General features: G+C 37.6%; 1 protein-coding gene across 3 annotated transcripts in view; it reads left to right on the top strand.

The window, feature by feature from the left end:
- ERICH1 (glutamate rich 1) overlaps positions 1 to 13744 on the top strand; it is an 88984-nt gene that overhangs the window by 24194 nt on the left and 51046 nt on the right. For all 3 annotated transcript variants that reach the window (XR_014851084.1, XR_014851085.1, XM_085056721.1), the window contains exon 3: positions 1827 to 1961. Coding sequence is in view for 1 of the 3 variants with exons in the window: in XM_085056721.1 (XP_084912847.1) it covers positions 1827 to 1961 (135 nt within the window). In the remaining 2 variants the exon portion in view is untranslated. The remainder of the gene's footprint in view (positions 1 to 1826; positions 1962 to 13744) is intronic.

The raw sequence follows: 13744 nt of genomic DNA on the forward strand, positions 1-13744 counted from the left end.
TAAATTAGGTTTAATGTATTCCTAATGTTTATTTTACAAAACCTAAATAAAAATGGAAAAAAGGGGAAACTTGAAATCCTTCAAAAGGGAGTAACTCAAACATTTATACATCCTTGTAATTTAAAACTGTCACTAATTAGCACTTCATCATTAATCAGCCTGGATGAGGGGAAAAAGTCAATGCAAATACTGCCAGTTCAATGATTTGGCATCATCTACATGGAAAGGATCATTTGAAGAATTATTCCATGTTAATTTTTAATTAATTTTTTTCCAAATCACCTAGTTGCTCTTCATCTTTTTGTATTATTTATTTCTTTCCCTTTATTATCCCTTAAAGTATCATCAATATCAGTTAGAAATTTTCTGGCTTGTTCAAGAAAAAAAAACAATAATATTCTAATGTGTTTTCAAAACAAATTTATTCCCTCATGATGATGAAAATTATTGTGGTGTTTTCAGAAGTACTTTGAACGTTCAGAAATGTACTTTATTGTCTTTGAAGCTGGCTGTCTGAGAAATGTCAGTGCATAGGTAAATTGCATATTAGAAATATGGAAGTAATTGTTGTTAGGGATCTATCAGACACAACTGCATGTTAAATACTTAGGAATAAGTCCAACTGTAGCTGCACAAAACTACACCTCGGTAACAAAACTACACCTGGGATCTTCTAGCAAGTTTATGGTGTAAGCAAGTTGGTTATGTCCACCTTTCAAAGATGTTTTTATTGTCTATCATTTTCACAGCTCTGTCTCTGTTTTAAAGGGGCAGATTGCTCCCAAGAAGGGAAGGCTAGTGCTGTGTCTCTGCTGACTTGTGGAGCTGTCTGAGTGTTAAAAAACCCAACAAAGCAACAACAAGCGCAACCAAAAAAGCCCAACAAACCAAAACTAAAAAAATCCCACACTGACCCATCTAAAACTGTGTTGCAACATCTGGAGACACCCTGACATCCTGGCTTTCTGGAAAGGCTTTTTTCTCACTGTGGTTGACCTCTTTTGTTGTCACTACTTTGTGCAGAAATACAGTCTGGTTTCATGTAAGTGGAGCAGAGATGTGTCTCTGTCACTTCTTGTCTGGTGAACAAATGAGAAGTTTCTAGTGCTGCTCTTGCATGCATTTTTAATTACCTTTCAAAGGGAAAGAAGTCCTTCAGAAACAGACTGCTGCCGTCACTACGAGTAGTTTCCTATACAGTGAAATAGTTGGAAAGCTGGCCCTTGGCACTTCCCCTCCTGTCCCAGAAAGCAGAGCAGGATGAGGAGGCAAGTCCTCTTGGGCAGGCACTGCTGAGCCTTAGTCAAGTGTGACTTTCAAACACCCTTTATCTTTGCACCCTTCAGAGAAGCATAGGTTGTGGTTAAAAAGTCTGCAAATGGGCAAGCCACAGTTTTGTGATTCTTTTTCTGTTGTTTCTGTCGCTTCATAATAAGCTTGTATCTATCCATCCATCCATCCATCTTTTGTGGAACAGTTCTTAAAGAAATAGTGTCTGCTCATGCTGCATGGGGAAAAACATTTAGAGCCTCTCTTAAAATATCACTATAAGTGGAAGCTTCTTCTAAAGATAGTGCAGAAGATTTGCCTGATACAATGGAAAAAAATGCTTCTGGTGGAAAGCACTAGTCCATGGAGTATTTGTTCATTTGTAGCTCTACGAAATTTGGTGCAGTTCTGTTGGTCATAGGATAATTTCAGTGTTCCACACCTGACCCTCTGTAAGGATTTTCAAGATCACTTACTGCTGTAGTTGTGAAAACATTTGAGAAAATCTGTAATGAGACCAATATTGAGCCCGATACTTCGGATTTTCTGTTTTGTAGGTAGTGATGATACAGTTATGTCTCCAAGAAGAATTTACACAGTGGATCTTCCTCCTGAGGGTTATGTTGCAGTTACTCCAGATGCTCTTAGTAATGCAGTTTCTGAAAACTCAGGCAGTGGTGCTGACTCAACAGGTAAGTTTGTATGGTTGTTACTGTGATTAATTTTTCTCAACGGAAACTTCTTAGCAGTTCTTATCAGGTAGATTCAGACTGCAACAATTAAGTATTTAAACTGTTGCTGCCAGTGGGTGTCACTGTTTTGCAACATAAGCAAAATGAGGATGTACATCCCTATGGGTTCATTTCCATCATTTTGGGTTTCTAGACTAGATGCAACATTTGGTTATAGCCATGCAGTGCCACGGACCTTGCTGAAGTTATGTGGAATCTAACTGAGGGCAAAGTCTTTAGCTCATCCCACTCAAGTGACATGTATGTTCATATTATGCCTGCTTAGAGTAATTTTTAAGGATAAATGTTAGATAAAGCTGTTTTACTAAGTCTTACTCTTGATGTTCTCAGGAATTGGGTAGAGGCTTAACAACCTTTCAAACTGGCCTCTTTCAGAGCAGAAATTCGTCATTGGAGTTGATAGGGGGGAGGTATCAATCCTTTAGCATTGAGAGGCTTTCTGTTGAGAAACTGTGACCATATAACTTCAGAAACAATATTTAATGTTGTCTACGAAACGAGAAAAAGCACGGAATCTGTAAAGTGGGTTCTAAGTTGATCTCAGCTAAATACAGTTTTCTGAATGAGGTTGCCAAAATTCAATTCATTCTGCCTGTCTTTAGAAGGAAATCTTAAGCCTAGACAAGACAAATTAATTAATTAATTAATGTGTTCCTGTGGATGTATGTTTGTCCTGTACATCCTGTGGATGTGTGTTATTTGTTGCTAGGGACGTTCTACCGCAAAGAAGATAACCAGGTGAGGCAGCTGAAGCAAAACACCTGATAAAAGTGGTTATTAAACTACAGTATCAGTTTCATCCTGGAAACTGCCTTAAATGTAAGGAAAACCTGAGATATGACTTGCAGATACAGAAAGGGAAATGCTGCTTGCCTTTGCAAACAGTACCCACAGGGGTGAATTTTCAGCTTGGAAATCGGGTCTACAGCCTGTTATGAACTCCATTCAGAATCTGAATACAAGTAAAGCTATCAAATTAGCTTAAGGGACTGAAGCAAAATACAGTGTGACTGATGGCACATCAAGAATGTTCTTCCTTGGTATGCAATGGTTTAAAGACCATTTCTGAGTGACAAAGAAGCAACATTATCAGAGTAACATAAGAGTAGATCTTGATAGTTTTTGGATTATGAATGGAAAGATGGTCTAATTTAGAGCTTCTAAGTTATGCTTTTTTTTGTTAGGATACATATTTGGAATCCAGAAGCTGTTTGTAGACTACCCTTAACTTTTTTTAGTTGCACAACTGTCTTAGGACAGTTCACTGGGTTTCTCTTTCCCAGCATTTCAGATTCAATCTGCTTATTCTGATCTTGAAGCACCTTTTCTCTCTTTCCGTGCCATATAATTTCTGTTCACTAGTTCATGTACTTTCTTTTCAGATATTAGTGGGGTGCTTCTTCCTCTTCTGTGTTTTGCTGATAAGGCTAAATGAATTCTCATAATACTTCATAGGTAAATTCAGTTTTATAGAGGGACTTTTGCTGCTTTTAAATAAAACACTAGAATACAGTCTGAACACTGCTGCAACCAAGATGTATCCTTATTAAAGCAATAGTGTGGAACTTTTGTGGCAAATTTACTCAGCTGCTGTTTAAAATCTATGAATAAATCAGATTATGTGTGGTGCATATTAGATGTTGATATATTGCAAAGCAGTTAAGCAGAACAGAACTTAAGATTGAGTTATAGTGTCTCTTTTTAGAGTCATAAATACCTGCCTGGTTTTACAGTGGATAGAATATTGAACAATGGCTTCACTTGCTCATTTTTTAGATTTAATATTTTTCTTTAGTGTTTCAAAGCAAATGTACTCAGCCATGGTAGCAGTAAGTAGAGTTCTGATGTTGCTTAGTGACAGTATTGACTGTTGGATGGAGAATTCTGTTAGCTGATCTCAGTTTCACTGCTCAGGAAGAGTAAGTTTTGGGTTTTAGCCACTTTTTCAACAGTTAACAAAGGATCTGGAATATTGGGAGACTTATTTTTGGATTGGTTTGTTATTTGGCTTTGCACTTTTTCATGGAATCAAGAGAAAATAAGTTGGAAGTGAAGGTTTTTAATCTGTGATTCTCCTTGCAAGGTAGTTTTGACTATAGATGTGATTCTTCCCTGGTATTTGCCTAATTATTTTTTTAAAACCTCCTTATAGGGAGATTTTTCTTACATTCCCTTTTTCACTTATTCTAGTGTTTTTCTGCGCTTTAATCTTTCTTGCTGCAGTTTAGACCCTTATTATTTATTTTGTCTAAATATGGATTGCAGAATTGGAGATCTTGCTAATCTTGCAAGGTTGAGGTATGTGGTTAACTTCACTCGTATGTGTCGTTTAGGCATACACTTAAAATCTGTTGCAGAATGAAGTCTGTGATTTCAGGCAATGTTCATAAAATATAAAAGGAACAGCTTATACAATCACACCATGAATTACTCAGTTTGCTCACCTAGATTTAGTTTTATATCCCCTATTTAGATCTTTTCTGAAGGGTAAAAGGAAATCTTTAATGAGAATCTTTGACACTGAAGAAGAAAGAGGGTGCATGCATGACTGTAAGTATGCATATTTTATGTATATAAAATAAATCCATTTTGTTTAGAATTGTCCCAGGTATTCCCAAAGGATTAGCTCCATAAGGTGAAGTTGAGATATGGTGTATGCATTGTTTTAATTCTGATACTATCTATATGATACATTTTAAATGGTAACAGGTAATCTTCCACTGTGTTTTCTAAAAAAATTGAGCATGTCGTTTATGTGCTGGCTAAGAAAAGGTTCCTGTGCTATCCTTTTCTAGCCTTTTGGCCCAGAGCTAAGGGAAATGAATGATGTGGAAATTCAACAAAAAGAAATCTGACTCAAAAATTAATTTAATTGTTTATCAAACTTGTCTCATGAAAATAATATTACTCTGTTTTAGGATTTAAATTCTTTAATTATATATCACTGGGATTTGCTATGTCCTCTCAATAAATTAAGAAAACCTAATATGAGTGTATCTGAATTAATGTAACAAGATTGTCAAGAAGAATAAATGTGCCGTGGCTGACATTGTGTTAAATTAATCTGTGGAAGAATGAAATATTCAGTCACTAAAATCTGTATTTTGACATCAACTGTTTTTGAGAAATTGTTTTAAAGTTGAAGTTAATTAAAATTATAAAATAATTTCTTGTCAGCTCTAAAATATGTTTCGGTTTGTCCATTATTTTTGTTGTTTAAACTGCTAGTTCCATTATGGTTGATACTGTCAGGATGAAATTAATGTTGTCCAGAATAGCTTCTGAACAAAAAGGGGGGGGAAAAGATTCAGGTATTCTCTTACCTATTTTTAGTGTCTTCATTCACTTAAAGGTAAAGGTGGCCATTTCAGGAAGACTTAATGGTGCTTAAGCTTATGTTTGTTTTTAAGGAGATGCTACTATGAGTCATATGTTGACTACTTTGTTCCTGACAAGTGGTTGGGAATTTGATGCATTCCAGAACTTATATATACTCAGCACACCGAGGGAACAATGTATTGTAAGCAGCTAAGGTCAGCAGCAAACTTTATTCGCTGGTGGCACCAGTTGTGAAACTCCACCATGATGAATCTTTTTGTAGCCTTCAAACCAGAAGAATCATTAGAGCGTGTAATTTAATCTTCTCTACCTGTTAGAGAGGTCTTACCCCATATCGAGCTTAGCACTTTGCATTTAAAAGAAACCAAACTAAATAAAAAAAAGCTATCCACATTTCAAAGATGTCACAGAGCCTCCACTACTTTGTAGTGCTAACAGTTAATTGGTCTCACTCTATTTAATAAAAAAAGAAATGAAAATTTCTTTTTTCTGCCTTCTTCCATTAAGCAGTATTTTCTTCCCACAAAGAAGCACAGTAATCAAGGTCACCATAATCTTTTTGATTAAAACTGGTTTACATGTGTATTGCTCTAAGTTATTTGCTTCAATCCTCAAGTCATTTTTGTAGCTCCTTTAAATATCACCCTTTCCACAGCATATTTTTAAGAATATTAACTCCACTACTGCATGTAGTATTTGTATTTCCTTACCCTTGAAACTAATACTGTATCAATGTTCTAAGTACATTTTCAAATTAATAGGGTGTGACAGTAGAAAAAATTTACAAGAAATATTTCTTTAAAATCCTTCTGCTTCTAATTCCACATCAGTTTGTTCATGTATACAGTTATCTCAGTGATACTGCAATGAGTATTTTTTATGTAGTGCTTCTTAACTGTAAATTAAAATGTTTAACAGTACTTAATGACTGCTATTACCTATTTTAAATAAGAGTTCGGGAAAGAACTCATAATGAAATAAACTCAACTTCTCTTGAAAACAAAGAAGCTTGCGATACTTGCAATTGCTTTTCTGAATCTTATATCTGAGAGAAAAAGCTGTGAAAAAACCTCCTGTGAATCAGGTTATCTTATAGTGCCTTCTGTCAGCTGCTCCTGCATTCACTGTCCAGAGTCTTATGGCAACTTCTGTGAGAATATCCAAGGCTCATAACAAGACAAATTGAGGGAATTGCAGAGGTTTCAGAGTAAGGAGTCTGCATTTGCAAACTAAAAATTATAAAATTCTTTGTAGTTCTGTTCATTTTTTAAAATAGAATAACAAACCCATTAAAGGATTCTTATGAACAAAAATCCTATCTAATTTAATACTTCGTTAAATATGCCTGAATAATGAAAGATGCTAGATTACAGCTCTTAACTTAGTATAATAGTCAGTCTTTTGCAACACAGATGCACCAAATCATATTTCATAATCATAGCATCAGTAAGTGAATGTGATTGATATACAGATGTGTAGATTTTTTTACAACTTGCTGAAAAAGAAAGTTTTACTATTCTGCTTTCAGCTACTTCTGTAACTCTTGCTTTGAGGTTTGGTTCTCTTTTCCTTTTCTTAGATTTATTAGCATGTGTCTTTCCTTTTCTAGTTAGGGTGACATGGACTTGCAGATGGAAAACTTATTTGTGAAAAAAATACTACTTTAAAAACTGACATTTTTAAATGTTTTGATAATTCAGCTAGAAAGAAGTGGTGATTATAAGGTACTTTGGGCTTTTTTTGTATTTTTAATAGTTAGGCTAAGTTTTTTGGGTTTTTTTAATGGATTAATTCCCCCAGTTAATTTTGGGTGTTCTGATTTTAGTTCTCTACCAGCTTGGACATCACTGTTTAGTATTAAAACAATTATTTGTGTGTGATAAAACTATAAGTGATAACATTCTATAGTTTAGCTTTGTCCTTGCAGAAATTAATGTATTACTCCCAGTTTGTGAAGGGCAGATTTTTCTGAGCCATCAACAGTTTCAGGAATTCTCATGTGTATGCCATCATCAGAGAGCAAGCTGTAGCAACAATGACACCTCTGTTGATGCTGTTACTATAAGCTTTTTCAAAATGTTTTGGTGTTTATAGATTAATCAATAACTTGGAAGGAAAGCTGTCTGTGAGGTTTAAGAACTTTCTTTTCTACAGCCTGTTTCTTCTTCAGTGTAAGTGTACTTGACATTTTGGAATCAGTTACAGTGAAAGATGCCACAAACAAATAGAGATGTAGGACAGCTACAGCTGAAGGATTCTGTTCTTGAGATGTCTTTTCCTTCAATATGCTCTTGGCAGACCTTGTATTTGTTGATAGATGCAATGACATTCCGTAATAGATAAAATCACCACCGTTTTCTTTCTGAAATTGAATAAGATTAAATAATCATTTTTATTTTCAGAGTTCAGATAAAGTATTTAATAATTTGTTAAATCTGGCTTAATTTTTTTTAAAAGTCTGTAGTGTTTCTAACATTAAGACGCTGGCAGACACCCCATCAAAACAAACACACAATAAAACAAAACAATTCCCACTGCCCCTCCCCTCCCCCCCAAAAAAAAGCAATTCCCCAAAACCCCTCTGGAAAATGGCTTTGGAAGCCAGATGGCAAAGAATTCTGCCCCAGATATATAGTTCAAATTTGTGTGTGGCGTTAGGAAAGTATGTAAATGCTGAAAATGTATTAAGGAAAAAAAGAATACACGGTGAGACACTGGTAATGTGATATGATACACTGGTAATGCTTTACTTTAGCCATGGCTGCATGGTAAAGGTTTATTAAAAATCCTTGATTTATATTTTTATAACTGTAAGTAACATACATGCATACATGTTTAGATGCCCTATTAGTTTCTGCATGTTTCTTGAAAAAGCCTCAAGTATTTCAATAACAAAAATTTACCTTTCAAATAATCTCTCATTCCTATATGTTTCTGTAGTCTAGAAAACAATATACCCCTAATCCTAGTGTAGTGGATTGATGCTGGCTGGATACCAGACACCCACTAAAGCCACTCACTCACTCCCCTCTGCAGCTGGACAGGGAAGAGAAAATTTAACAAAGGGTTCATGGGTTGAGACAAGGACAGGTAGAGATCACTCACCAAATACAGTCACAGGCAAAACAGGAGCTAATTAGAGACATGAAGTTCGCAAACTTCTCCAGTGTGAGTCCATCCCACAGTCAACAGTCCTCCACAGACTGCTGCAGTGTGGGTCACTCTTCCATGAGGTGCGGTTCTCCAAGGGCAGGCTGTTCCAGCATGGGAGCAGGACCCCTCTCTCTGTGGGTCTCCCATGGGGTTACAGCCTCCTCCAGGCACCCACCTGCTCTGGCATGGGGCTCCTCCCCAGGCTGTGGGTGGATCTCTGCCTCCCCATGGCCCTTCATGGGCTGCAGGGGCACAGCTGCTTCACCATGGTCTTCACCATGGGCTGCAGGGGAATCTCAGCTCTGGTGCCTGGAGCACCTCCTCCTCCTCCACTGACCTTGGTGTCTGCAAAGCTGTTCTCACATGTTCTCACCCCACTCTTCTCTGACTGCAATTACACCTGTGCCACCACTTTTTTGTTTTGATTTCTTCTTAGCTGTGTTATCACAGAGGTGTTGCCACCATTTCTGATTAGCCCAGCCTTGGCCAGAGGCACATCCGTCTTTGGTGCTAGCAGGGATTGGCTCTGCTGGGCACTGAGGAAGCTTCTGACAGCTTCTCACAAAAGCCACCACTGTAGCACCTCCGCTACCACCAAATACCTGGCCATGCAAACCCAACACACCTAGTTTATGACTTTACATTTTAACAAAGTAAAGGGAATGCTGGGCTGGATCCCAGAGGACAGATGTGTGCTTAAGCAGAGTAAGAATTCACCAACAAGTGCATGTTTAATGAGACATGTTGGCTCTGGTCATTACCTTCACTTTCTGTGGTAGTTCTTTGACCTTCAGCTTTTCTTATTCCTGTGTGCTACACTGGTTTCTCAAACTGAATCTCTTCTTGTTACATGTCCCTAAGTCTGAAAGTAGTTTGATTAAAGTGGGTTCTGTAGTCAGGTGATAGTATGTGTAGTAGGAGGAGAGGGAATTAGGGCCTTTATCTCTTTTTTTTTTCTTGCTTTTTATTTCAAATTACAGTGATGACAGTTATTTCTGTTGAGCATCGTATCCTCTTATAGATGAGTCTCAGAGAAAGAAAAAGCACTGTGGTCTTCTATTTTGTCCTCTTTCCCTACTGCACATCATTCTTCTCTTTTTGCTCCCTACTGGCTGAGTCACTTCACCCCTATCTGGGTGGACAGCATGCTTCGATAGCTGGAGCATGCTCCCCCTTTCTCCTCCCTTGCAGCTGTGTTACAGGCTTCCTGTTGTCATAGTGACAGGCACTGATGGCAAAGGAAAAGAAATAGAGAACAGCACCAACAACCTCTTCCCAGCACAAAAGCCAGCACTGTTATAATTGCTGCCTCACTTGACCAGACACCCAACACTCTGGAAATCTGACACTGCTTGACTAATTTCACCTCCTTGTTTCGTAATAAACATAATCAAGACCTAAGCTTTTGCTGTTAAATCTTCCTGGAGCAGCAGGGTAAAGTCAGTACAGGGCTGGATGAAGGAGAGAAGCAGAAGATAGCTGGGTCTGTGTGTGGAAGTGCTTTGTGGTTCTGGATCTTAGCTCATCACATATTAAAGCAGGAAATTAAATAGGTTTGTAGATCTTGGGATATTTCTGATCACATGGTATTTTCATTTTGGTTATCAGTTGTATAGTTGTTTGCATGCAAAATTCTAACCTTCACTGCTTTGCTATTGCCTATGAATCTGTTGGTATTGAACCACAGCGATATGTTGCTGTCCTTCACATTAAGACCCAAATATACACTGACAGACAACACACTTATTGAATATTAGGTGTGAGAAGGTGATCCTGGCTCATCCTCTTGTTGTGAGAGCCCAAGTTACTCTTTCTAACAAGACTTGTTTCAATGCAGTATTTAAAATTTTCAAATTGAAAATAAAATAGGGAGCAGGGTAAGAGGAAAGCCTTTTGTAAGAACAGGAATTCTAAGAATAGGAATTCTGTATTCAAATTACCTTGGTGTTTAAATACCCTGGGACACTGTGAAAACAGAGTAGAAAGCTTGTTTCTCACTTAGTGCGGCTGAGTAGACAAGGAAAATGAAGACAGTAAAAGAAAATTGTGTGTGGTGTTAACCATGTCTTCTTTTTTCTTGCACAGCTTTCTGCAAGTATTTTGTATGACGTACAAAAAATGCTGCTGTCTCATGTTGAAAGTCAGAATCAGGCCTACCTCATGATTTAATTTCATTGTTATTCTTTTTTTATAGCAGTAGTTGTAGTTTATGGCAACTTGTGGGCTTAACAGTGACATATTGATATAGCTTCCAGTAGGCTGTCTCCATTCAGTCTCCACTGGGGAAATTTTTTTATCTCATATCCTTCGCCTTTGATTACTGCCCTTGGCAAAGTTTACAGGTAGCAGTTTGAAAGTACTGAACAACCCTCAGTACAGCTGTAAGCTGTGCCATGGAAGCTTTGAAAATCATCTTTCATCAATCTCCCATTTGCAGTACTTTTGCTAAATAATTTTGTTAGTTCCATGCTATTTTCCTTCCATATTTCCTTCCATTTCCTTCCACTTCCCTGCAAGTGGAAATTGGCTGATAAGTAGAGTTCAAATCACTAACAGGGCATACTCCATCAGAGCCTTCTGTACTTTGTAGCAAGAAGGGAAGCTCCTGCCTTTGCTGTAGGCTCAGGATTGTTCAATATTACAAGCTGTGTGTTGCCCAGGCCGTGCATCAGCCTCACTCACACTCTTTCTTTCCAGCGATCTGTGGAGGGCTGAAAAAAATTTATATTGCTATATAGCAAAATACAGAAATACCAGTGTACACAAGTGTATTGCTGTAATCTAGCCAAAATGCAGTACAGGCAATCTGAAGTGCATTCCAAGGATCCCCAGTTGCTTTGAGCAGCTTGTTATGATTGAACAAAGCTGCTGCATCTCTGTACCAGCAATTCCATTTCCTAGCTGCCTCAGCCGTGTGCAGGTGAGGAGGAGGCATTAGGGCAAATAGGCAGTCTCTCCTGACAGAAAGAAAATCCTTTCCAACAGCTGCACTTTGGCTTTATCCAGTTAATAGGGTTGCAAATCCTGGACTCCTTTCCTGAAATTAGAATTTGCTCATTCTCTGGGCTGGTATAACCAGCACAGCTGTACTGACGCAACTGAGTCTGCTAGTTTGCAGTTAGCTGAGCACCCAACTCTGTAGGGGTGTTGTGGGGAACATGGGGAAGAGTCCTTCACTGAACTGCGGGACACTGCCAAGCATCTGACACTTCTTTTCTTGATGCAGATACTTTAAACAATAGCTTTGAGCCTCCTGTCTTGGTGTAACTGGTCTGATGACAGGTGAAATTTTGTGTGAATTCATACCTGTTCTGCCAGCTTCTGTATTATTCCATAAGAACTGGGTGACTTTACTTTCTCAAAGCTCTTTGTTTCTGGGTGCATGGATGATGTTTGGAAAGGACTTACTTATAGTCTCTCACCCGACAAACTCCCTGCATCTTGCTGTGGAGAGAATAGGAGAGAACACAGAAACAGTTTTATGCAACTATTTTTATTTTGTTAGGCTGATGAAACCAATTTTTCACCAATCTAACTGAATGGGCATGAATAAAAGTTGCTTTTTTAAAAAAGGATTATTTAAAAGCTGAAATCATAAATGTTAGGAACATTGAGAGAATACAACATAAGCTAATTTTCTGACAAGTCCAACTTTAAGGTATGTAGAACAGGATGAAAAGTGCCATGTGACCTAAAGTCCTGACTTATAGAAACAAGTTCTGCCATTCTTAGTACGTTACTCTCAGTGGGTGTTGTGGGGGTAGTGGTTTTGGAACAGGACCACAGTGTGAGTGTAACACTGAACTGGATCAGTGTTACAGCATCCTTGCACAGCTAACCACAAAATTAAAGCTACTTTGTTAATTTTCATCTCACTGGCGAATAGCCATTGCACTATCATGATGCCAGATATAAGATAAAACATTTGTTTTGGTAGCTTGAGTAATAGCTTAGCTAGATGCAAAAATCTGAAATGCAATGGAACTCTAATGGTTGCCACACCTCAAGGAGAGCCTAACACACGTTAAATAAAAAAGATGCATCTTTAATGCATGATAAGCTTAATTCCTTCCATGCTTCCGTCTTAAAGTCAACTTAGATACTTTCTTGTCTGGATGGCTTAGGTTTGCAGTATGTTCACAAAACCATTCTATTCTGTTTACATTTAGGTATGCATTCAACATGAGTAGTATATCAGCATTTCTTGAGTACTTAAAAATGGACACATCATTTGTCAGTCTGGACAAAAAAAGAGCTCTATCCAATTTTTTGGTCACTGTCCATCTGAAGATGAGTTAAAAAATGATAATGTATACTGCACGTCTTTTTACATATAGAATGCTTTGTAATTCCCATTGTGAAACAACATGTAAGATAAATTTCCAAAAATGATAGAGGCGTGCAACATTTCATTGATAAAACACCTATTTGCTGTGAAACTTTATGGAAAGTGGCTATTAATAAATATAGGAGCTGTATCTCTAGTTATTCAGCTACCTTTCTAGAGGAAGCGCTTAAGTATGGCACATATTCTTTTCTAGCCTTCATTCAGTGTACTAAAAACCTTAGTTTCTAACGGAAAAATTTAGATCAGTTCTTCATTAACTTTTAGACAAGGTAGCAGAATTAAGGTGCACGTTTATTAAGAGTCATTCCTCAGAGAATCTGACTACTGAACGCTCAGATCAAGGCACTTCTCATATCACAAGCTATATAAAATAGTAAAGATTCTGCTGCGGAAGCCCAAACATATAGAGACATGAGCGAAAACATGCTTATAGTAATGTGGTTGATGCTGAGACAGGGCTGATAGATCAGCACATAGAGGCAGCAACTGCTGCAGGCTGTAGGGCTGCTCTGCAGGTCTGTAACACTTCATACCCTGAACTGCTGCAGTACAACACATTAGTGCACAGATCTGATTTTTTTTCCACCTCTTCACTGAAGCATATGAGAATACTAAACTGCTTGTATAATTAGAAGAGTGAGGCACCTAGTGATATTACCGTAAGTGATGATAATAAAGTCTGTCGGGGATCAAACTTTCTGTTTGGAGGAGCCTGTCTCTTTTTATGTGAGCCCAGAAAGGGGAATGAATATTATAGTAGCTTTTACATGGCAGTTAAATACCTTAACTGAACTGTGGCATTTTTACTGAAAAGAACACAATGTCTATCCTTCTCGTTCTTCTGCCAGAGAAATGATCGATTCTTTGTTCAGTACTTTATTTA

This window comes from Lichenostomus cassidix, chromosome 3, assembly GCF_008360975.1.
Source record: "Lichenostomus cassidix isolate B80296 chromosome 3, HeHo_3.0, whole genome shotgun sequence".
Classification (NCBI taxonomy): Eukaryota; Metazoa; Chordata; class Aves; order Passeriformes; family Meliphagidae; genus Lichenostomus; species Lichenostomus cassidix.